This window comes from Echeneis naucrates, chromosome 9 (genome assembly GCF_900963305.1).
Source record: "Echeneis naucrates chromosome 9, fEcheNa1.1, whole genome shotgun sequence".
In the NCBI taxonomy this organism is placed as follows: domain Eukaryota; kingdom Metazoa; phylum Chordata; class Actinopteri; order Carangiformes; family Echeneidae; genus Echeneis; species Echeneis naucrates.
Window position 1 is genome coordinate 13,450,783 of NC_042519.1, and position 27,695 is coordinate 13,478,477.

General features: G+C 40.4%; 1 protein-coding gene across 1 annotated transcript; it reads left to right on the plus strand.

Annotated features, from left to right (window-relative positions):
- The first annotated feature begins 4,662 nt into the window (after window positions 1-4,662).
- Window positions 4,663-26,584, plus strand: trim36 (tripartite motif containing 36). The gene is given in 14 exon segments (XM_029511283.1): window positions 4,663-4,797; window positions 5,381-5,615; window positions 12,359-12,705; window positions 13,272-13,418; window positions 14,724-14,819; window positions 15,860-15,997; window positions 16,125-16,240; window positions 17,400-17,521; window positions 20,943-21,060; window positions 21,142-21,347; window positions 23,540-23,723; window positions 24,077-24,190; window positions 24,958-25,241; window positions 25,244-26,584. Coding segments are annotated over 14 exon segments (2,247 nt in total). The 5' UTR covers window positions 4,663-4,758; the 3' UTR covers window positions 25,345-26,584.
- The last annotated feature ends 1,111 nt before the right edge of the window (window positions 26,585-27,695 follow it).

The following is a 27,695-nucleotide window of genomic DNA, read 5'->3' on the forward strand; positions in this document are numbered from 1 at the left end:
GCTGACTCTCATACAGTGTAGCTATTTAGCTTGAATCTATTCTACATAGTAAAAAACACCAATCAATGTAGTTCATTGATTATTCAGTCAAGTGGGGGGCACTGTGACTGAGTAATATGGATTTTTATTGGAGCAGTCAGTGGCATTTAGGCACTTGGCTCATCTTTGCCCTGGAGTCTATTGAAATGGTTGTGAAACGCCGGTGCTGCCTCCATTCTTTGTTTTTTTGCCTTGAAAAATAGTTTGAAAAAGATGTTTTAGTTTTTAGTTTGCGGCAGCTTTATAGGTATGGTTGTAACATGGGGATCTAGGAAGACTTCCTTGATTTTAATAATTTTATTGGTAGTGTCCAGTCCACTGCCTAGGTAGTGGAAAAGAACGACTAAGGAAGGTGTGCCTACTGATTTATTAAAAAAAAAAAAAAAGCACCTTATTGGGTCAAAAAGGACGAGTCAGTCAGATCAGTGGTGAAGGAACATGGGATCAGTCATGTAACACTGAGCAGCATGAAGTGTGTTTTTCATACAGCTGCATTGTGGTTTTCATTCAGCATTCATACTGTTGCGAAAGTTTGTTGTAGTAGACTCATTTACACACACAGACACACACACCCTCCCAAGTTTAACAGTGTGTTTGAGTGATGATAGAGAGACGTTGTTCTGAATTGCTCTCTTTTTCCAACAGCTGTTTTGAAGCGTATTCCATGGTGTTGTCTCTGTTTTTGTTTCTTTGGTCCATTTGTTCAAACTGTCCCCAGCATGTGTTACAACCCACCCCAGTAGTGAGGCAGGTTGTAACAAAGGACCACTATGTATTTGACATTAACACATGATGTCTGTGATATTCTTGCAGGGTTTTGAATTAGTTCCATTTGTAAACAAATTTGGGAATTTTGTATAAACTTTTGAGGCGCTGAAGCGAAAAGAAGCCAGACTTAAATAACACTCGGCGAGGACAGAGCAAAACGGAGAGTTGGAATTTTGAAATGTCAACTTCACCACAGAGAGGGCCGCTTTTCCCAAATGAATCCACTTTGCTCCACTGAAACCAGAGAACAGTGATGGTCTGAGTGTTTCTGGAGACGTTTCTTGTTTGGTAGAGGAGTCTCCGTTGGGGCAGTCTGTCCCTTTTTGCCACCATCATCATCACACGCTCAATGGGGTGGAATACATCAGCATGAAGCCACGGGGCCATCTGGTGACGCGGAACAAGTGGCATTGCCAGAAAAATTAAAAACACCAACTTAATCCGACCTCACACAGTCGCTGCAATTTCCGGATCTGGAACAGACAACCGATCCAGACTGTGAAGACTGAGTCACCTTTACGGGAGTGCGCACAAGTCGGCCCGTTTAACGCACGTGAGCGTGCGCCGTAAACCGCGCGTAAATGCCCAATTTGACTGCATGGCGCACTAACACATTTGATACCCCCCCCACTAAAATCTGAGATTATTCTGATCATTTGTGCAGATTGATGGATAACCTGGAGTCGCTGATAAATGACAGAGCAGGCCGATACAAAGAGCTCAGTGAGCCGAGACGTCGCCGCTGAGGAGGGATGTGGCGGGAGAAGGAGGGAGATGGTACGGCAGGAAATGAGGAGGAGAGGGCGGGGCTTTCTGTCCAAGAGCCAAACTAAAATAAAACTGGCTTCTCTGTGCCGGCGCATGTACTGTAGACTGCTTCCAGACATAAGCCTGTACAGGAGGGGGAGGAGGGGGTGCTGAGGATGCGGCCAGAGGAGCGGCTCTTCTCTCTTCATGTCATCTCACCTCTCTCTCTCTCTGTGAAGCTTCTGAGCCAACTGTTCCTTTAAGCTGCAGCTGCCGCCTTTTCATATTTCTGTGCAGAGCCTGCTGCACTCCAACATCATCATCCCCATCACCACCATCACCATCATCATCCGTAGCCATGTCGGACTCTGAGGACATGACGGAGTTCGCCAGCATCGTGGAGCGGATCGAGCGGGGCGAGGTGAGTCCCATCCGGATGATTTATGGTGCTGACAGCGGCCGTCTGTCCAGCAGCAGCAGCGCCGGCCTGCAGAGCACACACACACCTCTGTCTATTCTACTCTACATCATATTATAATGTGACCTATTAAAACATATATTATAGACAGTCCACTCAACACCTGGTACTGTAACATGATCAGAAATAACAGCCGGTCTCTTGTTGGATGAACTGAATTGTCTATGGGGAGGTCCACACCTTTTCTACTCTATTCTATTTCTGTAACCCGATTTCAAGTGTCTGCCTCTGTCTTTGTAATCACATTCATTAAAAAAAGCCCTCAGCTAGTTTCGATTCATTTGGGCATAGTTGTGTTACATCATATCATTGTTTAAAGGCTTAATGCCAATCTCCATAAATCAGACTTTATTTTAAAATCGTAATGAATGATAAATTTTACTGCAGATTCTGTACCTCTCTGTTGCATTGCTGTAAAATATGTCAGGTATGCACCTCTTCTATGTGAAACTTACTATTGCCAACCCTAAGCCATTCAGAATACCTTCTCTTCTGTTGCATTATTTAACATAAGTACTGATATAACCTTATTCTGATGCTGTAAGAGCAGAGAAGCGCTATAATGATGAAGAAATTGAATTGCCTCCTCTATAGACAGCCCCACGTATTCTCTACTCTGATCTGTGTCACGGCTTTGTAGCTTTAAGGCAGAGGCACGTCTATTCTTAGGGAAAAAACGTGAACATAAAGAGTTTAATTAGAGGCTTCAGTTGCTGAGTATGTTGGTTGATTTCGCTGCAGGCAGATCACAGACTCTTGTCAATATGTGGGGCAGTTGGCAGCAGCTGTGGTGAGACAGGGCGACCAGGTTACTGAGGTGTGTATTTGTGGCTGCATAAGGAGGGGGTCTTTAACCATTTTGCCTGTTTCTGACCGACAGAATGTGTTGAGATCCACCTTCCATGACCATGATGGACATTCATCCATGCGTGCATGAACTGCACACATGCGGATGTCTGTTTCATGTGTCAGATGAAAAAAAGAGCAGATTTTATTCGACTGACTTGCTGGCCAGCTATAGCTGCTGAATTCAGTGAGATTTAAACATTTAACTCGGCCTGTCTCAAACAATAGAAAACAAGGCTTATTCTTATCTCTAACAAAAACAATGCCCCCATTGTGAGATATCCATCATCAGATTTCTTTCTGTAGATTACAGTATTAAAATACGTCACAGCTCAACGTGAGACTGTCCAGACATAATGTTCCCTGAAGTATCCTTGTGATGACACAGCACAGCTTGTTTATATGGTTTTGTTGAATGCCCAGATAGCCAGTGGTGAAAATTTAGTAAGCTGGAGAATGAAAATAGATCAAACACTGACAGTGACTATCACTGACTATCAGTGTCTCTTTTTCAGGGACGTTGAGATGTCTCAGCAATGAGACAAGTCCTTATTCTTTTTTCCTGTGTTCTGCCAGCAGTGCCTTGAGTGACTGTGCACATTTTGGCCTGTGGGCCTATTCAGTTATATTCTCCACTTCATTCCATGTTGCAATGCAAAGTTGTTGATGCTACACTTGATTTCTAACTCTAAATCTAAATAAATTGCACCCTCACCCCTCCCCCCATCAAACCTCACAAAAGATGTTTCATGGTCCATTAAGTACTTAAAACAAAAACATTGTTCAGTTGACCTGCTGAGGGGCCCAGATGGACTGATGAGATGAACTGCAGCAATGACCAACAACCACTGCAGCAACTTATTGGAGGATAATAAATCTCTTGAAATAATAGAACAGACTGACATTAGTGGAGACGATAAATGTGACAGAATTCTAGCTTTTATTGGTCTCTTTTAAAGTACAGAGGGAGTATTGTATTCGCAACTTGGTATATTTTTACAGGTTATTTGTAGTGACTCCACGTTCACTGCTGACTTAAGCAGATCAGAACCTCTAATGAACTATTCCCCACCCACACTGCCAACACACTGCACTTTGGTCAGACTTCAGATTTTTACAAAGTCATGACCTGTGAAAGATAACTCTTACGGACTTTACCATTGGTGACAGCAGGGGGCTGATATATTTATGTTCTGACCTGCCTGTCTCCACAACTAATGATTTGATTATAGAGAAATATAAAAGGCCTCCGGATATTGGTGCTGCCCACATCACGACTGGGGACCGCCTGACTTCATCTTCTCTAACAGGCCGTGCTTCATGCTGACTTTAGTGGCCGCTTGGCTTTCCAAGGTTTGAACATGTGCTAGATGGACTGGCACCAAATTCAGTACGCATATTCATTATCAGGGGGGACAGAGGTGAATAAAACTGGTGATCTCCTCACACTTCATCCAGTGCCACCAATACATGGCCAATACACACCTGCAGAATGAAAGATTTCCAAAGCATCAGTGGTGTTGTTTGTCCAGCCTACCAACACAGTCAGGTACAGAGAAGCTGAGCTCCTTGATTCATTGAATGCTCTTCTTGCAGATGAGGTTTCATACTCTCACCTGAGCCAGCTGGTTCCATGTAAAAAGCAGTTCCCATGCAGACAGCGGCCCTCCCCCTCTCTCCCTCCCCCCTCCTGTCTCTCCTCCCCCGGCTGTCGGCCCGCCCGCTCCCGGCAGCTGATCCGCTGCGGCGCTGCTTCACTATTTAAATTCACTCCGTCCTCTGTCGGCATCTCCTGCTCGGCCCTGAGAACTCGCTTGAAGACTCGTCGAGGAAAGTTTTGAATAAAGAACCGAAGTCCTTGCGCACAGTTTTTCTCCGTCATGTCTGCAGAGTTGCGGCGAAGCAGCACACCGTCGGGGGTAAGTGAGAGAAGCACCGGCCGGCCTCCGCTCATTGTTCCCCGGCGTGGAGCTGCTCGGCCGGCCGCTAACTTTCCCATCAGCCCTGCTGCCGGTCCAACTCGTGGTCGGGTGTTATTTATTGCCCCATTTGGCCACTTTCAGTGTGAACTTCCGCTGTGTTGGTCTGCAGCTTAGGGACTTTTGAGCTGTTTGTAGCAGCACCTGAGAGAAATGAATCAATCAGCCACGAAGCTCCAGAGAAAGTCGGTCCTCTGCGGCGGAGAAACGGCGTTAAAACCGCCTGAATGTGTTTCACAGCTCCGCTGCTGTGTTTTTGTGTTTGTTTGTTTTTAGCCGGGTTTAATCCGGTCTTATGTAATGTATCAAACATGGTAAAGTCACAGCCAGGCTGTTGCAGAAACAGAAAGGATGAGCAGCTGCCTCCCCAGTTTTCTCAGCCAGAGCTTCAACAACAGGCTGTTGCTCTGACAAAGAAAGCTGTGTCATTGTTTGTTTTTTCTTGAACTCAGTTGTGGTGCTGTCTAATGCTCTGTAGTTGAGACGTGAGAGTACAGCTGTCCATGTCCGTCTCCATCATCAGGTCCCGATCAAGAACATTGAGAGGGAGCTGATCTGCCCCATCTGCAAAGAGCTCTTCACCCACCCCCTGATCCTGCCCTGCCAGCACAGCGTCTGCCACAAGTGTGTCAGAGAGCTGCTCATGCTGAACCATGAAGACTCTTTTGATGCCGGTTCAGAGTGCTCCCTCCCCGGCAGCCCCAGGTCCAGGGTGCCCTCCCCCTCCATGGAGAGGCTGGACAGGCTTGTGAGATCAGGTGGGTTTCGGGGTAAGGATCCAGAAATACACTTTGTATTAATGTATTGATGTTAGCTGAAAAGAATGTCCTCATCACAGGAGGACTCTTTGAGTGCACATATCAGTGTGGGGAAGTGGATGTTGTTCCAACATTGAACGTATTTTATAACAGTGTGTTGAGGCATTAGTAGGAATTGTGCTCATGCTGTTGTGGAGCAAGCTGGACAACCCAATTATTTGTGTTATGTGAGCTGATAGACGCTAATAATGAGGCAATTTATGCTCAGAAAATACAAGTATCAAATGCATTTGTGATAAGTCTCCAACGGCGGCAATATTTGCTTTCTGTGACTAGAGCCAACTTCCTGTTTCATTGTCTTCCTCCCAATTCCCTCAACTTCAGTTTTTAGATCTGTTGTCATCTCTGCAGCTGCAGTCAACATGTTTCAATGGCTGCATCCTTGGATACACCGCAATAGAAAAGAACAAAAGGTTTAAAAATATGATTCAAACATGGATATCTATTCAAATAGAGACTTGAGGACATGTACTATTGCCTCACCAATAAGATTGGTAGTGCTGCTGTGACCAGGATTTCATGATGCAATAAGCAAATCTTGGCCGAATGCAAATTTAAGGTTGACAGTGAATATCCTTATGGAAATTATGAGCTAAAAAAAAGAAGCACTGTTTTGATATTGTGGCAAACACAGTCCCTTCTTCCTTTCTTGTCCTAGATAAACCAGAATATACACCAAAAATGGCTTTGAGCATTTAACCTCTCAGCTATGATGAAGTCAGTCATAGTTGTTTATATTAATCCTGTCTACTTGTTTTTAGGATTCATTAAAGAGAAACTTTAATGTGGATTGTTGCATCATTTTAAAGTTTTTCTGCTAAACATATGGTACTGCTGCAGCCAAGCTTGTCTTTGCAAATGTCTCAACCTTAAACAGTATTTTTTTTGTGTGTCAGAGGTGGGGGGATGAACACACACATACACAATCACAATGCTCCCTTTCTTAGCGCTCTGGGCTACAGGACATTTCCATAAAGATGCTGTCTCATTTGTACTCGTGGCCACTCTCCTTGGCGAGACCAGAGCTGTGTCCAACTTGAGTGCTTCATGCTACTTCTCAGCTTCGCAGGATGATCTTTAGTTAGTATAGTCAAAATATTCAAATGCATAGTAAAAACAAGATTTCTGACTTGTGTACACACTAAGAGTGAAATACACACTTTAAAATAACTCCAACACCCCCCCCCCCCCCCCCCATTAAGTATTACGTAATGTTGCTCGGAGTTTAATGGAAGTGAAGGCAACCAGTGCACCCTGTTTTATTTTAGTTTATTAATGTTTTATGTGTAAAAGCAGATTCTGTAGATAACTGAGACTCAGGACATGGCAGCATGGACTGACAACATTTTGCCTGCACTGATGTTTTTTATTTTTCCTTTCCCCCCCTCAGGGTTTGAGTATGTGGTGTGTCCATACTGAGAAGGGGACAAAATTAAATAAATTCAAGCAGTCTGTATGCATATGAGTTAGTATTGTTGACTAATTCCTAAAGGAGACTGAGCAGGTGAAAAGAAATGGATGACAAAATAGAATTTTCTTGTTAGTGTAAACCAATAAGTTTGAACAGTAAGTGAGCAAACAACGATTTGCTACTCTTTGGTATGACTTTAAAATGCCAAGTAAACTCAAAAAAGCACAGAAACTAAACCAGAAGATCAAGGCTAAAAAGACCCAGAGTACACTGTGGTAAACAGCTTTTTGGAAATTATTCAGCCATCGTTCAGAACCACTGAGTCTGAGCTCTCGAACAGTGTCTCCCTCATTCGAACTCAGCCCCTCTTCAACCTGAATGAATTCACTCTTCACTGGAAGGACTGCATCTGTTGATGCAGGAATAACCAAAGCCTGCTTTTGAGTAAAAAAATCTCATGTTGGTTGTGTACAGGGACGCCCTTGTTAGGGCTGTTTCATTATTATCTGGATCTGACATCCATTTGTTAGTTTAAGTAGACTTACCATACAGTTAATTTTAGCAGCGTTGCATAAAGAAACTTCTCGTCTGTCAACAAATAATGAATCAGTACAACTGGAATTCCCTTGGGGATTATTCAGGTCTGTGTTTCAGTGCATTTAATCAGCAGATTACAAAACACAAATAATCTGTGTTTTTTAGGACTATTTAAGAAACCTGGAAGGACTTTAAAACAGACTAGCAGAGCAACTCCACAGACCGCCTCAACCCTAAGATCAGATCATGGGTAGTCATGGTGACACAACCTGCCTGAAAGGAATGAATGAGGGATTAGGTGAGAGAGAGAAAAGACTTAAGGCTATATTTATCAGTGGGCAGCTTCAACAAGCCTCTGTGTGCTTGGGCAGGGTAAGGTAATTACTAAATCGCCGTCCGTTTCTCAGCTTCATCTTGTTCTCATGTGACTTGGGTTCAAACGTAGCATGTGGCCTTTAAGTCCGGTTAACTATTAGCATGTTTGCTTCTGAGTCGGTGCTTGCTCAAAGTAAGGATCTTGGCATATTGAGGAAATGTGGCTCTTTCTTGTAGACAGTTGAAGGTGGATGCCACCATCATGAATATATGCTAAATGCAGTGCAGACTAGTCAATATCAGACCCGTTATGCTTGACTTTTGGGGTCACTGAAATGATAGCTGTCACTGGCAGATTTCTCTCAGCTGTAGCTCTGATGTGGATAAATACTATGTACAGCTGGGACACTTGTTTAAAACAGGAGCCAGGTGAAAGGGACTTAAAAATGCATTTGATACATTTATTTACTCCTTTTTATACATAGTTTTAGTTGGCCTTGTGGGAGTGGGTGGGTGGAATTGTTGTGTTCTGTAAAATGAAAGAAGTCTATAAATAAAGTGCTTTAAAAAAAACAACAACAAAAAAAAACCAACCCTGGTCCAAGAGGGCGACTGCTCTGTATGTTTTTAGCTGTTTAACAGAACACCCAATTCAAATGTTCAGCTTTTCATCAAGCAGGGTCTGTTAATGAGCAACCTATTTGAATCAGGCATGTTAGTGCAGGGTAACATCGAAATCATACAGGGCCGAAGCCCTCCAGGACCCGGTTCAGGAACTCTGATCTGATCTAGAATAAGAACTGAAGCTAAAACTCCATGATGAAGGTGAGATGTTTGCTTTAATTTGTACCAAAATCATCTTGATTATTAAACTGACTGAAGCCAAGTATCTCCATCTGCATGGTTAGCATACAGACATGAGTGGTTTTCTTGTGTCTATATCTAAGGATCGATTATATTGATTTATAGAAATGACGTTTGCAATTCAATTGTTTCTTGTACTTTCTAACTGTTGACATCCTATATGTGCATTTTTAACACAATGTTGTATAATTCACTCTGAACTGCATTACCATTTTTTTTTTTTTAATCAGAGGTTCTTTTTTATTTTGGCTTTGCTTTTCCAATGTCATGTTCTACAAAAAAAAAAAAAAAATTAATGGCTTCACACCTCACTTCACATTATGTATTGTTTAATTTTTCTTGTTGGTCTCACCTCACCTCTCTGTTCATTGCTTGCAGCCACAGTGCGAAGGTCGTTTGGAAGTCGAGGTAGACGCGGGCTCCGTATTTTGAGTAGCTGTAGTGAGTACAGTGTCACTAGAACCCTGTGAAACCCTAGTTTGGTTCTTCCTTTGCTCTACTTAGTCTACTTTAGCTCTGTTAACACAACCATCCAAACTCACATTACTCATTAAGTATGAGACAGATTGATACTGTAGTTACTGCATTAAATCATAAAGCATGTAATTAATAATTTGTTAGACACTAGGAAACAACAGCAACAATAATAATTGAAATTTAAACCCAGATGCACCTTTTTAAAAAAAATAAAAAGTGTCCCTGAGCATAAATGATCATGGAGAAAAAGGAGGAAGAAGAGGCAACATGCTTCAGGTAAAACTCTCACCTTGGTATTTAAATAATGGAGAGGGTAACAATAAAATCCTTGATGCCTGATGAATCAGGATATGTGGAGAGTGAAAAGGGGGGGGGGCATGGAGTAAAGTGAAGTGATGACAGTCAAGAAAGGTTAGAGTCCATGACAGGGAGGTTGGCCAACGGATAAAAACAAATTGAAAGGAGCCAAGACTGAAAATGTTAAAGCAGCAGAGGAAGCTGCCAAGGAGTTGAAGTTTGATGGGCTGTGCTAAGCTCTGCATACGTGTTGTAAAACATGAAGGGACATAAAGAGGCTTTATTGTGATTTTTAGAACCGGAGGGCTCTGTAGTTAAACACACAAACAGAGAAAACCATCTAATATGTTCAGGCTTGCTAAGATTCTTAACTGGCTCAGTCTGACTGGTATCTTTGCCTTTAGGGTCTGTTTATGCTTCACTTGACAGTCGTAACTGTTTGAGAAACAGATTGTAAGAACCTCTAATCATTTTTGTCCCAATGCGTTTTGGACATCATCCCGATTGCCATCCAAGTAAAACAATCCTAATTACCATTGTGTAGCTTGCTTTAACTTTAGCTTGCTTAAGTCAACTAATAAAAGAAATTTGACATGCTCAGTGGACATTTTAAATATAGATCTTGGGTGTGTAAAGAGCGGTGAATTTTGTCTCTCACCGATAACAAAATAATCTTAGAAGAACAAGAGAAAATGAAAGGTAAAGTTATTTCTTTCAGCTTCTTAGTGAGTAGATTAATGTTGGCTTCATGTTTCATAATATTAGTGAGAAAACCCTTCTGGCACACTAGTCACCCAAACTCAATGACAAAGCAAATGTTTGGATAGTAAAATAATATTTAACAAGCTTAAGTCTACGGAATTTTTAGTTGCTTTAGAAAAAAAATTAAAGATTGTGTCCCAGGATACTCAGCAGGGTTCCCTCAACTGTTTGGTATATCCATAGGCCATATTTACGGTAACTTTATCCTGACGTGCCTGAGCAACATAAGAACACAAGATTAGTTCAGGCACGAAATTATGTCTGAGGATTTTGACTGGAGAGAAAAGCCTAGCCCTTTTTGTACAGTGAGACAAAAGCAGCTCTGCAATGACTCGTCAGTTTCTGCCTCCCTCTGCAGAACACAAACCACACGTACACTCTGCAGGTCTCTCCTGTCTGACCAGACGATCTGAGTCACTGCACCATCCAAACATGGCACGCACACAAATAAAAGACCAGCGTATGTCCAGCACATGTACTTAGTGTGTTTGCACAGATAGAAACTGACCTCCTGCCTCATTCATTGGTTCACATGATTCTGCCAGCTCTTCTTCCATCGAGTGATTTCACTTAACAAGACCATCATCTTCACCTTCACCAGACAGTTTTCCATCATAATAATATTGGTTTTTAAATTCGCCTTTGTCACATGGTGCAAGGTAGGAAGGATCAATATGGAGCAAGCAGAGTTTGTGCTCAAGACAGACAGATTAAGCCTCTAGTTTAAAAAAAAAAAAAAGTCCCTGCACTGTCACAGTCTTCAGTTCTGCTCATGTCACATGGCATGAACGTGGCTTGTCATCACATAATTTATGTTTGCTGTTCAGCCACTGCTTTTCCCTCAACTGCACCTTCTGCAAAGTGCTGTTTAAGTAGTTATCCCCGTGTTTTCCTTACCTGAGGAGTGTTTGATTTATTTTTCAGGTCCTCGGAAACGGAGTGGAAATGCTGGCTTTCAAACTGAGATAAATCCAGCACTCCTCGGTTCCCCTGTCCCCCAAAAACGTGAAGCAATATTTTTATTTCTGCGTGCACTGAATTAAGTTTGCTGTCTTTCAGTGTCTGTGATGTGGCTTTGTGTAACAGATCCTTTTGTTTCCACCTCGTATTATTGTGTTTCTGCTTTGTTAGATTGCTGCTGCAGAGCACAATATTGTGAGAAACTCTTAAAGCAGAACTGCTTTAAGAGGCGTTTATGTGAAACTAAGTGTTGATGCATTGAACTGGACATGTGATGTTAACGTTCAACTGCTAGAGTTTTTGTATCTGAAACTTAAGTTGTATTTCACCTTATAATTCAGTTGCATAGCTTGATTTCAAAATTCTTTTTGTCATCGTCATTCTTTATTTTTATTTCTTTTATTTTTTTTTTCTGTCTTGTTTACTTGTGGGGAAAAAAATGCCCTTTTGTCCAGATCATTGTGAACACTTAATACTTTTCCCGCCTGTGATAAACATCAAATGACTTGCAGTGTAAAAGAGGATTCCCATAAAGACAATGTATTCCCCATAGCCTCCATGGAGGTACCTCCCCATGTCTCTCTTGTATGTCATTACCTTTCAACCAGCCCCAGTAGTCTTGGATTGTCTCTCCGCTTGGACTTTTTCCCCTCTCTATGACAACTGCTCAATGTTATTGCCTGTCTTGGTGTTTTGCTCATACATCCATGTCACCATTGAGTAGTGGTCATTGTGGAGATAAAGCACAAAGGGAGACATGCTGAGGCCCTATTTGTAAAGTCTTAATATTTCCATTGCGGGCTATCAAAGGAATTTTTGTCTGAAGGTCATATTTGGGAAGTCCATGCTGATGATCTAATTTCCTTTTGTAAAAATCAGCCCAGAGACAGTTGAACACAAACGGGGCTTCACATTTTTCGTACCCCCTATGCTGTAATTTGACGCGAAATAACATAGTTGGTCAAAATGGAGCCTCAGACAAGACTTATAACTGGGTGACCTAAGTTCAGGAATCTATATTACACAAGACTTTGACTTTTCCTCCTTCGCTCTCTTTCAGGCTCTGTCTCGTCCCCTGGGTGGCGCAGAGGGTCTGTGACTCCCCGGGTCACAACCATCCCATGCCCAGGCTGCCAGCATGACATCGACCTTGGCGAGCGTGGCATCAGTATGCTGTTCCGTAACTTCACCCTGGAAAGCATTGTTGAGCGCTATAGGCAGGCTGCTCGTGCAGCTGTGGCAATCATGTGTAACATCTGTAAGCCTCCACAGCAGCAGGAGGCCACGAAGAGCTGCATGGACTGCAAGGCCAGCTATTGTAACGAGTGCTTCAAGCTGCACCACCCATGGGGCACACCCAAAGCTCAGCATGAGTATGTTGGTCCAACAACAAACTTCAGACCCAAGGCAAGTGTCATCGCTGGTCATTCATTCATTCATAGGTCATTCATTTATTTATTTATTTATTTATTTAGAAGCAGATTGTTTAGGTCTCTGGGCAGTTACACTCAGTTCGACTGTCTTTTCCGGTGATAAGTTGTCAAATGAGCCAAAGATAAAATTATCAAGTATGGAGTTATCTTTTAAAAAGAGCAAATGGATTAGAAATGTCTAAAGATTCAGCTGTTGAAGGTGAATGTAAGCAACTAGAAATCTCACATTGTCTGGTTATATTGATCATTAATGCTAACAAGCAACATGTCCCAGATTCTCTGATCTCAGACTTCTGAAGATCAACTTCTGGTGGAGAACTTGGTAGTTACAAAGTACTGATTTCAACTCTATTTTAAGACTTGTACAGGAAATGTCTCAGAGTGCTGTGTTGATGCTTTTAAAAGCATTGGTCATCTTCCTGTTTCACTGCAACAAGCTTTTGATCACTATCGTTTACAACAAACCCAGGCTGTCAGTGATAAATTCATTCATACGCACACAAATACATAGTTTAACTCTTGTTTTGTTAAATATTCAAGGTGCTCATGTGTCCTGAACACGAGATGGAGAAGGTGAATATGTACTGTGAGGTCTGCAGGCGACCTGTTTGTCACCTCTGCAAGCTGGGAGGATCCCACGCCAACCACAAAGTCACCTCCATGAGCAGTGCTTATAAGATCCTGAAGGTGACACAACCGCACACTGCTACACCCTTAGAACAGACAGCTTGGCATCTTTGCTTTGCTGTTATCTGAAACGGCTAACCCAATTTTGGCTTATGATAACAAGGATTAAATTTTGCAGGAATGTCACTGTTAACTAAGGCCTGAAGTGCTCATGCCCATGTAGCTTTTACACTTGAGTTTGTTAATCTTTTTATTTTGAAACTGCCACTGCCAACAGTTTTGTGATCGTATTTTCCAGGCTATGATTGTACAATTTATTAAGCTTTAGTGAGATCTGTTAAAAACAAACAAACCCTGAGAGCAGGTTTTCTTGTTGAGCTCTACCACCCACTGACTGCTCCCTGGATCCGTCATCTGCTGCTCTGTTATTAATGCCTGACCTGTACCTGTGCTGGCATGCATGGGCACTAGACTTTGATATAAATCTCTTGTCGGAAATTGAAACCCTGCTCGACTAAGTGAGTCAACACTAATTGGCTTTTCAAGAGGTCATGAGATTTTCATGTCATCAGAAGAGATTTTCAATCAGATCAGTTGGGTTTTCAGCTTATGTGCACTTTGATCTTTCAGGAGTATGTGGTTGCCATAACAACGCTAAGTAATGTTAAAAAACAACAACAAAACTTTGACAGGTATTAAGTAAAATATGTTCAATAGTAATGTAATCTTGTTGGGATGGGTGCTCTAGCTTAATAGGTCTGGTGTTGGTTCAGCGAGCTGAGACAGAATGTGTATGTAACTCAATCTGCCGGTGTGTGTCATGAACACTCTGCTGCTTATTATTTAATGAGACCATTTGTCCCGCTCGATTTTTTTTTTTTGTGCGCACTGCATCTTCAAATTGTTGGAATGCGTATTGTGTGTCCAGAACAATCCTGGAAACCTCTGACTCAGGAAGCAGCTTGTTTTCAGTTGCTTTGAACAGTAATCTCTCATCAAAATGACAAGAAGATGATTATTTTTTTGACAATATGGACCCACTGAAAGAGGCACTCAGGCCATGTCTTACAGGGTCATACAGGACAATGTGCACATGTCCAGAATAACTATCAAGGAAAGCTGCAGCTGCAGTCATGGAAGATGACGAAAATGTAATGACTCATGTCAGGGTGAAACTTGGGAATGTGAGCAGTTTGAGATTTTTTTTTTTTTTTTTTGCCTTTACAATGTTATGGGCACGCATCCCCTCATTCTCAGTTTTAGAAATCATGTCCTCTTTGTTGTCTCTGTGCCATGTCCATGAGTTTCAGGCTTAAATACCTCTTAAAACCTGCTGTAAATGCTGCTGATCTTTTCCCTCACCAGGAGAAGCTGGCCAAGAGTATCCATTACCTCATCAGCAAAGAGGACCAGGTCAGGACTCAGATTACTGAGCTTGAGGTGCTCATCAGTGAGACTGAGGTGAGAGAGCTGACTCATGCTGCTACAATGCCAACATCCTTTATCCACGCCAATCCCCTCCAATGGGAGTACAGTATGGGAAACAGTAGTTAATTGTTTTCTTTCTTCTTTTTTTTTTTTTTGGTTACTGAAGAATGAAATTGCCGTTGGTTTTTACTATTTTTAACCCAGCATACTAATTCATCAACAGTGGAACTGACTGGATTTAAAGGAACTTAAATTAGAATCTTCTCATTTTCACTTTCATTTAATCATCTAACCTACTTTTAGACACAAGTCTCTCGAGTCTTCAACTTTCCATCTCATCCTTTATTCAAACTTCTTCTGTCATCTTTGATTATTGTTGTTTTTAAGTACTTATTTGTCAATAAATGTGTTTATCCCTCTGCTTTTTTATTTCTCACACAATACAAATATTTATCGAGCTTTCTCAAACCCATTTTGTATGCAACATTGAGGTTTGGTGGGATCCAAACTTCTGTTGCCTTAACTGGCTCATCAACCAGTGAAGGCAAACTGGAGTCGGAGCCTAAAACTCATTTCCTGTAACTTGAAAATGTTTTGATGCTCCAACATCTCTCATTGAATTTATTAGATTGTGAAAATTAGGCAGCAGTGGAATATAACCCTTTTAGAGAAAACTAAAACTCATCAGATAATGAGTCCTGCTGAAAGCTAAAGGTAACAAGCCTAGAGAAATTGAGATGCCCTTTACACTATCCAAGAAATCAATGACTCCTCAGATTATCGTATTGAACGTAATCACCGTACTGAGAGCAACACCTTTAGGTTTCTGCGTAAATAGAAAAGTAAATCACCCACATCCATCTGAGAAAGATTGTTTCACATGATCAACCGTCAAATAAAGGCTTAAATACAATTAAATAACTATATTAAAATCATTCAGAATTATGATGTAAACTAAAACCTTTATTACTTCAAGTCTTGTAAGAAAGACAAAAGCAAAGACTCATCTCCATATTGTTCTGATGAAGTGTTTACATATAAATGTACATGAACTTGTCATCTCCTCCTTAAAGGAAAATGGACAGCTTGCAGAGCGTCGAGCCAATGAGCACTTTGAGTGTCTGTTTGAGACTCTGCAGGAGCGGAAGTCAGAGATGCTGAGGTCCATTGAACAATCTCGCAACCGACGCTTGAATCAGCTCAAGTCCCAGGTATGAAATATTAGGACTGAATTGAGCATCGTCTATATGCATGTGTGCTTCTTACTGTGTACTGACACAATCAAGATGATCAGTGATGCAAAATGCAATGGCTTATTTTCTGTTTAATGTTACTCAGGTGGAGGAGTACCAAGGCATGCTGGAGAACAGTGGTCTAGTGGGCTACGCTCAGGAGGTGCTGAAAGAGACAGATCAGTCCTGCTTTGTACAGACTGCAAAGCAGCTGCATGTCAGGTACAGCTGGCACTGCTTTAATCGTTTATCGCAACACCTTTCACTGAAAATATTGGTCTAGTTGACCGTTGTCTAGCATCACAATAAGAAAAATCCCACCCCCAAAAAACATATCTGCTCTCCTATCATATCAATTTTAATCAAGGATGCCATTGCATTGTCCTATGTGGCACTGCATTGCTGATGTACATAAATGGAAGCTTGATTTATTTTATCGTTAAAAATAAAATGGTCCTGTATTTAAACTGTTCTTTTAAGATAAAGTGAAAGGGTGAATTAAAAACGTGTAATGAACACATGCTGACAAGTTGTTATGGCTATTCAAAGCTATTACTCATTAGGTGCTGAATGTAAACTGTCATGTTAATCACATCTGTGAATTCACCAGGCAAGGCAATTTATTTTTTTTTTTTTGGTATAGCACAATTCATATACCAGGCAATTCAAAGTGCTTTACAGAAGCATAAGGTTGCATTAAAATCATAAATAGAAAATAAATTTCAAAGAAATTACAATAAAATATTCTTTGATTTGGAGTGATTAAAATCATTAAAGCGATATTGAATCTAAACACTGAACACAATCATTTTAGAAGCTCGGCAGTGAAAGACGGATGATCTTTCTGTGTTGTCCACATGCATCATGGAAACAACTTCCTCTTTCCACTGGCTTTAATAACTGAGATTTGGTCGGTTTTATTTTAGTGTTGAGCATCAATCTGATTATCAGTTTGTAGTGATTCTCAGGAGCAGACAGAGCCACGTGCAAAGGTTACTAAACTCAAGGGCATCAAGGACTTGTGCTCTGGGGTCCAGTTAACACTGTCTTCTGCTCTAAGCTTTAACTCTATTAACAGCTTTGGATAATCAGGGAACCTTTTCACTCAAGACCATGATACTGTGACTTGTTTAGTTACGCCTGTCGACACAGACTTGGTTTTTAATCCCCCTTTTCACTTAAAGACGAGATAAATATAGATACAATTGACTCTTTAATTTATATCAGAAGATATCTAATCTAATTGAGGGCTAAAGTTTGTCTGCAGTGCATGACAATCTAATTTGTGTACTTAGAACAGTGAGCTTAGAAAAGTTTAGTTTAAGTTACTGAGATTTGGCCTACACTGACAGCTGTTTCATATCTGCTTCATATGTTTCAGGATCCAGAAGGCCACAGAGTCTCTGCGGACCTTTCACCCTGCAGCTGACCCCTGCTTTGATGAGTTTGTACTGGACATATCCAGAGAAGAAACTCTGTTGAAAGAAATGTGTTTTGGTGGAGGTACAACCGCTTCTATTTAAATTAAACAACTATAATTTTCTTGCTCCAGCTTTAAATTTTCCTTGAATACAGTGGTATTAACAAAAAAGTTTCAATGAATGTGGGTTAGTGTTGTTTAAAAGTTTTCATCCAGACATTAACATGTATACATAGGTCAGGAAAATAGGAAAGTATGCTGACTTTATTTCTACTTTTGATGTAAAGATGGAGGCAGTGTAGTTCTTGCAACTTCTAGTACATGAAGTGCAAAGCTTTGCACTTAAAAATGCGACAGTATAGTCACAATAAGCAGTTTATCATTGCGTGCACAACTTTGTGAAGTCTGTTGTGCCAAAAGGTCAGAGGTCATCTGCGGGCAGCTAAGTTAGACAAACGGGCAGAACCCTGGATATTGTCAGAGCAGATTTTACTCCTCTAAAGATTTGTTTTGGTCTGCTGACTCGCAAAGCCATGTTGCACAAAGGACTGCTCAGGAAGAACTTTCCCAGGGATGAAAGGATGCACACTTATTTGATTGTCACGTTATTAAAATAAAGCAAAATGAATAGCTTATGGATAAATCTGTAAAATAGGGTGAAATAATCCCTCAAGTGTTCATCTTATCTCAGTAAACTATAAGATTGAGTCACTTAATAAGTTAATGTTATTGGACATTAGGACAGATAATCAATAAATGTTGATTTATTTATTTTTTTTTTTTTTTTTTTTTTTGGGGGGGGTCAAAAGTGCAGATAAGTAAGAAGGTTGCAAAGATTTCTCAATCAGGAAGTTTCAATGGCGTCATTGAAAGGTAACATAACATGCAACATCAGCATCATGAAATGATAATCTTGAGCATGACTCATAGCAGCTGGATTCATGTGCAAATTGCAAAATATGGCCAAAACATCATTCAGATAAGGCTGTTAGCTGGCATAACTTGAATTCAGTTTATGTCCTGAAATATAGCGTGTTTTTTTTTTTTTTTTTTTTTTTTTTTTTTTTAATCTTTTTTTATATATTTTCTCCTAGTCATTTGATATTTATTTGTATGGGCTCTTTTTATTTTGGCTGGCTTGACTCACATCTTGTACCCATGTGTACAATTGACAGGATTCTTCTTATATTTTCTAGCATTAACATGAACAGTAGATGCTAACAGAGTTGTTGGTTCAGTAATGGCTTGTGACATTTGACGCATGTGACAGAGGCTTGTCTCAATTGCTTATTAGTTTGGCTCCTAACTAATCTGACATCAGGATGTGTGTCAGTGTCGGGGAGGGAGCGCTGGAATAAATGTTATCACATAGACATCATTGCACAGTGTAACACACTCATTCATAACAAGTCAGAAAGATGATTTGTCTGACGTTTTGACACCAAGCAAAGTGCTTTGTTTTGATGGGAAGTGAGGGATTAAATGTCGTTGATGCTGGAGACAGATTTGAGGCCTCTTTTGGCAAAGAGCCATTGTCCCTCAAGTGGATATAACTTAACTGCCAGTTATTTCAGTGGCCGTTGGTTACAAACAAAGCTGGCAGTATCTGTGGACTCAACTAATGCAGATAATCGGACAAATGAAGTTGCTACAGAATCTGTTTTTGAAGTTCTCAGAAATGATGAAAAGCTCTTGAAATTTATTATTTTATCATAAATCCTTATATAATACATCTAGTGGAGGAAATGGTTTTATCCTACAGAAAGTTCCTTAAATGAATCACTACAGCATCATTTCTGGAAAGTGCTGCATGCGGCGGTTTGGTGGCAGTGAGATTGATGTGTGGCCTGTGGGATTTAACGGTGTGCTTAAGAGGGAGAATGGATGCAGTGGGGGCATTTATTTAGTGCAGTAATTTAATTGAAGTCTTGGCAGCAGAGAGGGACCACTATAGTGTCTCTGCATTGTGCTCTCAAGTCCTCATAGATCCATTATACAGAAGCTCAAAACACATTTATGTTCCATGATGATGTTTTTGAGTATGACCTTAGATTTGTTTCTGAACAGACTAAATCTGTCTGTCAACTATATGTTGTCCTCTGCTGAAGTGTCATTCATTGTCTTTTAATATAATAGTATACATTTTTAGAATGTTGTATTGCTTTTATTCAGTGCCTATAGTGTTTTCATGTTTTGTTTTTTTTTTGTAGCCCCCCCCTGCAGTTTCTTCCTCTCGTGTATAACAGCTTGTTTGTGCTGCTAACCCAGCTGTGCCTGTACTGCAGCCTTTGACCTCATGCTCAGTTTCTCAAGAGGCCTTGAAAGGAGGGTTTGTCAAATGTAAATGGCCATTTGTGGTCCATTTCAAATTGAAGTTCCTTAAAAGATGTCAGGCTGAGAAGAATATTTCTCCTTGATGCACTCATTCTTTTAAATTCATCGTGAATATGGTTTATTTGACCAAAGTATCAGGAAACAAGTCGAAAGTCCAATTCTCATATTTGCAGGGAGAACAGTGGGATGAAAATGGCTCCTTGCAGTGTAATTTGGCTTTGGTTCTGTCTGCCTGGCAGCAGCTTGTGCTGTACGTGATCAATAGTGCAGGCTCTTTTTTTCCTTCTGCTTAACTCAGGGGACTACAGCCTGCTGAGCTGGAGGGGTAAGTGCCCTGTTTGATCCATCTGTTGGAAGCGAGTGATTAAAGAAAGCCATTACTTACAAGACAGAATCTGTAAGACAGTTATTTTGCCCTTTTGCGTGCGACTTCCCTGTGTGGTAACTGTAAGGCTGGGTTGTTCCGGAGTTTAAGATATGAGGAATTAATCTTAAAAGTCTCTATGCTGTGGTGGCACATAAGTGTATTACCAGCATGGCATACAATTGTACATGAAAATGCAATGAGCTGCACGGAGCTGTTTCCCTTTGAGAAGCACTGGTGACTGATTATCCAACTATCTTTAGATAAAGCTCAACAACAGTCATACTGATGGACAGCTTGATGCTTCTTAGGAAATCTTTGCAACCACCAACATTGGAAAAACTCAACGAAAGAAAGGAAAAGAGGTGGGGCTGCTTTATAAAGTGTATTTCCTGACACTGAGTGTGTGTGAGAACCTCTTAACAGCCTCCATTATGTAAGACAGTTTTGTTCTTGTTCTTGTTCATTGTCCTGAGTGGCTGGTTCAGCTCCTGACAAACCTAATCTTTGCTGCACTTACACTGTTTTGTTTGCTTAAGCTCAAGTTATTGATCCAAAGTACTGTACTTAGCATTATTAACACATAAGACATTTCACTGGAATTCCCTTGTGTTTTTAGCGGTGTATGTATAAGGTCTTATATATATTATAATCTGCACAAATAGGTGTTTCAGCTTAATTCTGACGTGAGCAGTATTTTATTTTAATAATTTCTTATTTACAGCAACTAATCCATTAAAGGGAGAGCCTGGATTCTGATTTCCACTTTTCTAACTGATGATCTTGGTTTTGTCTTATTCATGCAGTTCCAGACCCACCTCTGATTGACCTGTCCCACAGCAGAGTCTATAATGAGGCCTCAATCAGCTGGAGGCTGTCTGACGACCACCTACCAACAGATCACCATGTGGTAGAGTATCGCAGGTGAGTGAAAACATGCAGAGAAATGAAACGATTGATACACTATTTTGGAAATCTATACATTTCTTTCATCCTTTTCAACAGAGTCAGAGGCCCAGGCCAGCCCCCTTCCCAGGAGGATGGTGAGGACAGTGGGGCCTGGAGGGCCACAGACAGGGTGTATGGCCCCAACACCGTGGTATGTGACCTGGATCCCAACAGCTTGTACTCCTTCAGGGTACGAAGTTGCAGGAACTCCATGTTCAGCCCCTACAGCCCTGAGGTCACCTTCCACACACCTCCTGCACCTGGTAAGTGGTTCTGTCCAGTTGAATACATGTAGACTTGGGCATAGATGTTGAGGATTTCTCCAAGATGAAATGTTGAACTATCAAAGAAAAATTGCCAGAGTCACACTGAATTGCCTGAGGTTAAAAATAATAACAACAAACAATGTTATCTTTGTTGTGCAAACTGCATTAATTAATCCACCATTAAAAATGCACAGGATTAAGCTCCTGACAGTCAAAGAACCCGCTCCTGTTACTGGGCCTCTTTTGGCCAAGGCAGCAGCTGAGCTCCTGTCCCTTTTTACTTCTCTCAGCACGTGAGTGTTTAACACTGGGCTGCATTTTAGGAAGATAATCAGATGACAGATGCTTGGCTTTTTTTCAAATTGTCTTGTAGCCAGTATGTTGGAGGTAATGAAGCACAATGGTATTTTAGTTTATCACCATAGTTATGGCTTTTGTTTTCAGATGACTGAAACCGATTTTTAGCTGTTCGTCTTTTTGAGGGTGGGGGCTGTGTGACAGCATGGAAGAAGAAACCTGAAGTTGCATCTGTTGCTGACAGACGCAAGGTGGAATTCATTAAAAACAATCCTCATCCCCAACCATCTGCTGAAGTTGAACTTGAATCATATTCTCCCAGTAGGAGATGATATAATTTAAAATTTGTGCCTGCCTCCTCTTGGTGTAAAAATCTTTGCATTGTAGTAGTGTAAGTTTCCAGAAATCAGGGACCTGCATCCAAATCTGTTGCAAACCCACGACAACGGGTATTGCAATCGGAGGAGGCTGTGCTTTGATTTGTTTCCTTGTCATTTGTGCTGTGATTGGAGCCTCCGCATTCCTGCGCTCCCCGGTTCGTGTAAGACGAAGTGGACAAATTCACTGTGTGACAGTAATGAGGTGGAATTTCAATCTTGGCTGAAACACTGACAACAAAACACGCATGTGCTCACATGCATGCACCCTATTACTCAGGAGTGTGAAAGGGCACAGTTGTGGTTTTAAAAACAACAAGGGCTTCTTCAGACATCCCAGCACTGAAAATGAAGCCTATTTATTTGGATCTCATGGCTCTTGGGTCCACTTTTTTTTTTTTTTTTAAGGCCCCAGAGGTCGCCAATGCCAACATTGGTTCTTTGCTGCAATGTCCTGGGATCAGGCCTGACCTCGAACCCTTTGCCACATGTCACCCCCTCTCCCCAGCCTGATTCTCCCTGTTTCAATTTAACCATAATTCAGCCTAAAGTGCTCCATAAAATTATGATTGCAATTAAGATTCTTTGAATAAATAGAGCTACTGCACGTGTGAAATTTAAACACTGCTTTTGGACTAAATTACTTGTATCAACTATTTGTAATTATTTGCATTTATTATCACCAAATGATTGATTAAACTGTCATCAATTTACAGCAATAGGAAAATGTTACATCTTCACAAAGATATAATTCTTGTGGCATAAGAATTGAACCAATTTGAAGTAAAAGACAAATGAGCTGAACTGGTTTCTTATTTTAGATGGCACAACCAGTTTCATTTAAAAAGAAAAAAAACAAGTGAGTCCAAATTTCATAATTGCAAAAGCTTTTATGTTCCAAAAATGCATAAATGAAACAACTTGACTAATATGTTGGATATGAATGATGGCTTTTAGTGTTGGTCCTTCTCTACATAGCTGCACACAAAACTGCAGTATTGGTGGCTTCAGGCAGGTTTATATTATCATTATTATTATTATGCTCCTAGAAAGTGCAAGGACTTCCCTAGATACATGAAAATGAACCGATCTTTCCCAGTGTAGACTGATTGAGATTCACAGAATGTTTGAATGAACATGTGTAATCATGTCTGTCTTCCGATCTGGATTATGGTAATCATGGCCTACAAACTATGAAAAGAATTAGTTTCATTGTCTCCAAATAAGAAATGTAAATGAAGGTCGAGTTTTATTGGCCTTTTATTTCTCATGCTGCAGTAAAGGCTTAGTGCAGATTTTTTTTTATTTGTACTATAGCACCCTCATGTGTCCGTTTCTGCAAAACTTAAACAAACCATGGCCTATTCTGTTTGCGTATGCTCAACAAAAATCTCTGAGCTTGTTTTTTATTATTCAACCCTTTCTGAATATTTTCTCACCTCAAATCTCTTCCATTCTCTTATCTGATACTGTCAATTAATTGGTTCATGTGCTCCCCCATCTCTTCCCACACAGCTTTTGGCTTCCTGTTCAGTGATAAATGTGGCTTTAGTACGGAGCGGCTCATTCTGAACAAGAGTCGGGACACCGTGGAGAGCGTAGCTGGCCTGGGTTTTCTCCTTGCAGCAGAACGTGTGCAGACAGGCAGTTACATTGGACTAGACTACATAATTGGGGACACAGGCATCTCTCAGGGAAGGTATGTTGAAGACACAATGTTTGTACAAAGTCCCAGTGCAGTCCACCAGCGTATTTGCTAGATAACAAGCTACTGCTGTGTAGTGAATGTTAATGTACAATTTTCTCTGAGAGAATCAAGGAATAAGTTGGGCACACATTAGCTATTTATAGGTAATTTTTAAGGAAAACTGTCCAAATTTAAACAGTGGAGCATAATGTTTTTTAGCCCATCCTTCTCATTGGGGAAAAAATGCAACTAAAATAATCAACAGGACAGACCATTTCTCAACATTCATCATCTGCCCTCATTTTAAAAAGAGCAAGGTCTCACGAATGATGCATGAGTTAAAACCACAATTGTTTGTTTTGCAGACACTACTGGGCCTTCAAGGTTGAGCCATACTCCTACATGGTTAAAGTAGGAGTGGCCTCTGACTCAAAACTGCTTGAATGGTTTCACAATCCTAGAGATACCAGCAGCCCCCGGTGAGTCCAAATGCATCTTTAGCACTTGGTCATCATTTACAGATAATAACCAAAACCATAATGTAAAAATTTTCTCTTCTTTTTTTTTTTTTTTTAACTAAAACCTTTTAAAGCTTGCACTTAATCCTGTTATGTAAGACAGCCACCATAAACTGGTAAAGCGCTTACTCGGAGACAAAGCCTGCCTTTCTCAGTGGACCAGCTCAGATATTTGTATAAATATCCTTATTTACATGTTTTTATGTTTTAAATCTACGTTAAAATGCCCTCAATGTGATAAACATCAAACAGCCTTCAACCAGTTGTTGGAAGGTTGAATGTGCACTAAAGGAAATGCCATGAAAACAAGTCCTTGTTTGAGAGAAATAAGGGAGTATAAAATAAATTAGTCCATTTTGTGTAAATTGATCAACAAAGCTGTGTTGATTTCAGCAATTAGTTCATTGTGCAGAATTGAATGTTAAGCTCCTGTAGTAGAGTGTTTTGGACGTCTGGTCGAAAAACAAAACTGAAGACATCTTCATCATATCTGAAAAAATGTGAAAAACTATTCTGTATTTTTCTGTTATTTTAAAGCAGCAACAGTTATTTGGAGAAATAAATGCGGATAAATTGACTCCTCCTTTTACACACGTGGATTTAAATAGGGCAGATTATCACTTCTCCAAATAACTTTCAATCAATTCAGTAAAAAACTTAATAAATGAATGCATTTAAAGACTTAAATGTGTACTTTTTCCTCTGCAAACCTGTCATTCACTCCCCAGGTATGACCATGACAGTGGACATGACAGTGGCAGTGAGGACACCTGCTATGAGCTCTCCCAGCCCTTCACCCTTCTCACCCTGGGCATGGGAAAACTCTTCATCCCTAAGGCCTCCTCATCCTCATCTGTTTCCACAGCAAGCGCATCATCTGGTGACCCTGGCAACCGCATGCTTCCTATGCCGCTGCGCTTGGGGGTGTGCCTTGATTATGATGCATGCCGGGTGTATTTTTATGATGCCGACACCATGAGGTGCCTTTATGAGAGGCAGGTGGATTGTTCAGGAACAATGTATCCAGCCTTCGGTCTCATGGGAAGTGGAAAGGTTCAACTGGAGGAGTTCATCGCTGCAAAGAGACTGACCTTTTAAGGAGGGATGCAGTATGAGGACGACCTGAATCTATTTAATCTTAGCATTTTCAGGAATGAGCAGGTTTTATTGACAGGGTGGTAGAGTACAATCTCAAACTGTTTTTCTGAAGGTCAGATGAGGCAGATGTGATCAGAACCTTAGATTCTAAATGTGAAAATAGGATCTCTGCTCGAGATTGGCCTATTTAGACTTGGCATGTATAATGTATGACCCACACAAAATGACAGACTATCAGTAGAAATGTGAAAGGTCTTCTCTACATACCAAAGTCTCTGTACCTGTTAACTGTATTTGGCCTGTTTTTAGTTATGATCAGCTCTGTATGTGGCGGAATTGGCTGCAAACTCGGTCTGCAGCGACTCTAAATGTTTATTTTAACATGAAACGCCTTCAAGCTTAACACTTGCGCTTCCTCTAATGCAAGGTTTATGTAACTTTACATCTGTTAGGTTGTGGGTGATCTTTGTTTCTTTGGCTCTTCTGTGTAACTATTTGTCTAATTGTAGCAGCACAGGTTAGGATGTAATCTTAGTGGACCTGAAAGAGCCTTGTAGCTACTTTGAAGCTAGCGCCTTTGTGCCTTTTTTATTTCTTTAGAAAATGGGTCACTTAGTTTCCTCTAGCAGGCAGATATTGGTGTCTTTGCACAATTATGGAAATGATTATCAACATAAATACTGTGTGGGTTTTTTTTTTTTTTAACTGTAGGTGAAGTTTGATTCCAGACACTGGTGTGAAACATAAAACAGTTAATGGTACTCATTCTGACTTGTTGTTTACCTATTTACTCTTGACTTTGTCACAGAAACACTACTTCTACTTATCACAGTTATGCTTAGCTCTTTTTTGCACAATATGATGACTGAAGCCTCGCACATAACCTTTACAATTTCACATTTAAATCACTACCTAGTTGGCTTCATTGGTGTATTAGCTTATTTTACATTTTTTATTATTTTTTTTTTTTTCCACATTTTCTGTCACACTCTCAAAGCACTCACATTTACTACGATTAATACAAATCCTAGAGCAGTTATTTGGATTTAAAAGCTTCTCACTGTTTGCACTCTCACATCTGTTGCACTGAATGTGACTTTCAACATCATAAACTCAGCAGGTACCAGAATATCATGTACTTGTAATGAATATCACCTTGAGAGCTGCAAAAACACTAATCGTAGCCAAAGCTTGATGGTTCTGGTGCTGGCTTAATTGCAACACACAGCTCACAGCCTTTAAATGGTCAAAAAAAAACAAAACACAGTAATTCAGGTTTTAACAAAGTGCTATCACAAAACACATTGTTCAGTACCTTTGCTGTTAAGGCCACGGTTTAGTTGGGGCACATGAAGTGACGCATGTTTGCATCTTACTGTTGAGTTTGGCTATGAAACACCTAAGCGGTTGATTGGCTTTGATCAAAGCAGCTCAGACTTTTAAGTCTCGGAGGGCACAAGACACTCAGTTCGCTGGGCAAACACTTGGTTTTTGTATAGATGTATATTGTATATGTGCCTGCAAATGGGTTTGTTTGTACATTCATGTATATTTTAATTTCTGGAGGGTTAGGGTAATTGGTGTGTGTGTGCGTTTTCTCAGGTTTCTGGCCCTGAATGGGGCCAAAAGCTACCTACCTCTATCTGTCAGGCCTGGAAAACCTTAACTACTAAACCTTTCCCCACAGAAACAAATTTGGTTTAATTTGCAAAGTTTGTCCGTAACAGTCAACTCTATATATCCGCCTTCTCTTTAAATGTCAAATAAGCTTGATTTTAACTTCCATGTACATATTAACTCAGAGTATACAATTTTTAGTCAAAGTACGTCCTCAATGTTTATTAGTTGGTGTGTGCTGGTGGATTGAAAGAGATGTCACTATTGATGGATATTACTGTTACGTAGTTCAGCTGCTTTTTGTCAAGGGAGTGTGTTTCAAACGATATTACCAGCCTTTCTTTACTTTTGTGGTGGTTTGATTATCTATCTTAAATGTTTTGGTTTATCACATTCGGTTTTGTTTTGTTTTAGTTTTTTTTTTTTTTTTTTTGTTTGTTTTTTATTCTCTTTTCTTTCTCTGTGGCTTCAACAGTTAATAAATTCATCAATCTGGTCAGAAATGTCTCCAAATGAAATACTGAATTTCTGTGACAGTGTGCATATTTTGTCTTGCATGTTTCTGCTGATTCTGCTTACTTTCACTGCAATCCTCGCAGACCGGAGCCCTGTTACCTGTATTTCAAAAGCGACTGACTCAAACATCTCTAAAGCATTACTGAATTTGCAGGACAGAGTTATGGATGTTATTTCTAACACAGAATGTATCTGATAATTGTGGAACAAAATCAGATTTTATTTTATTTTATTT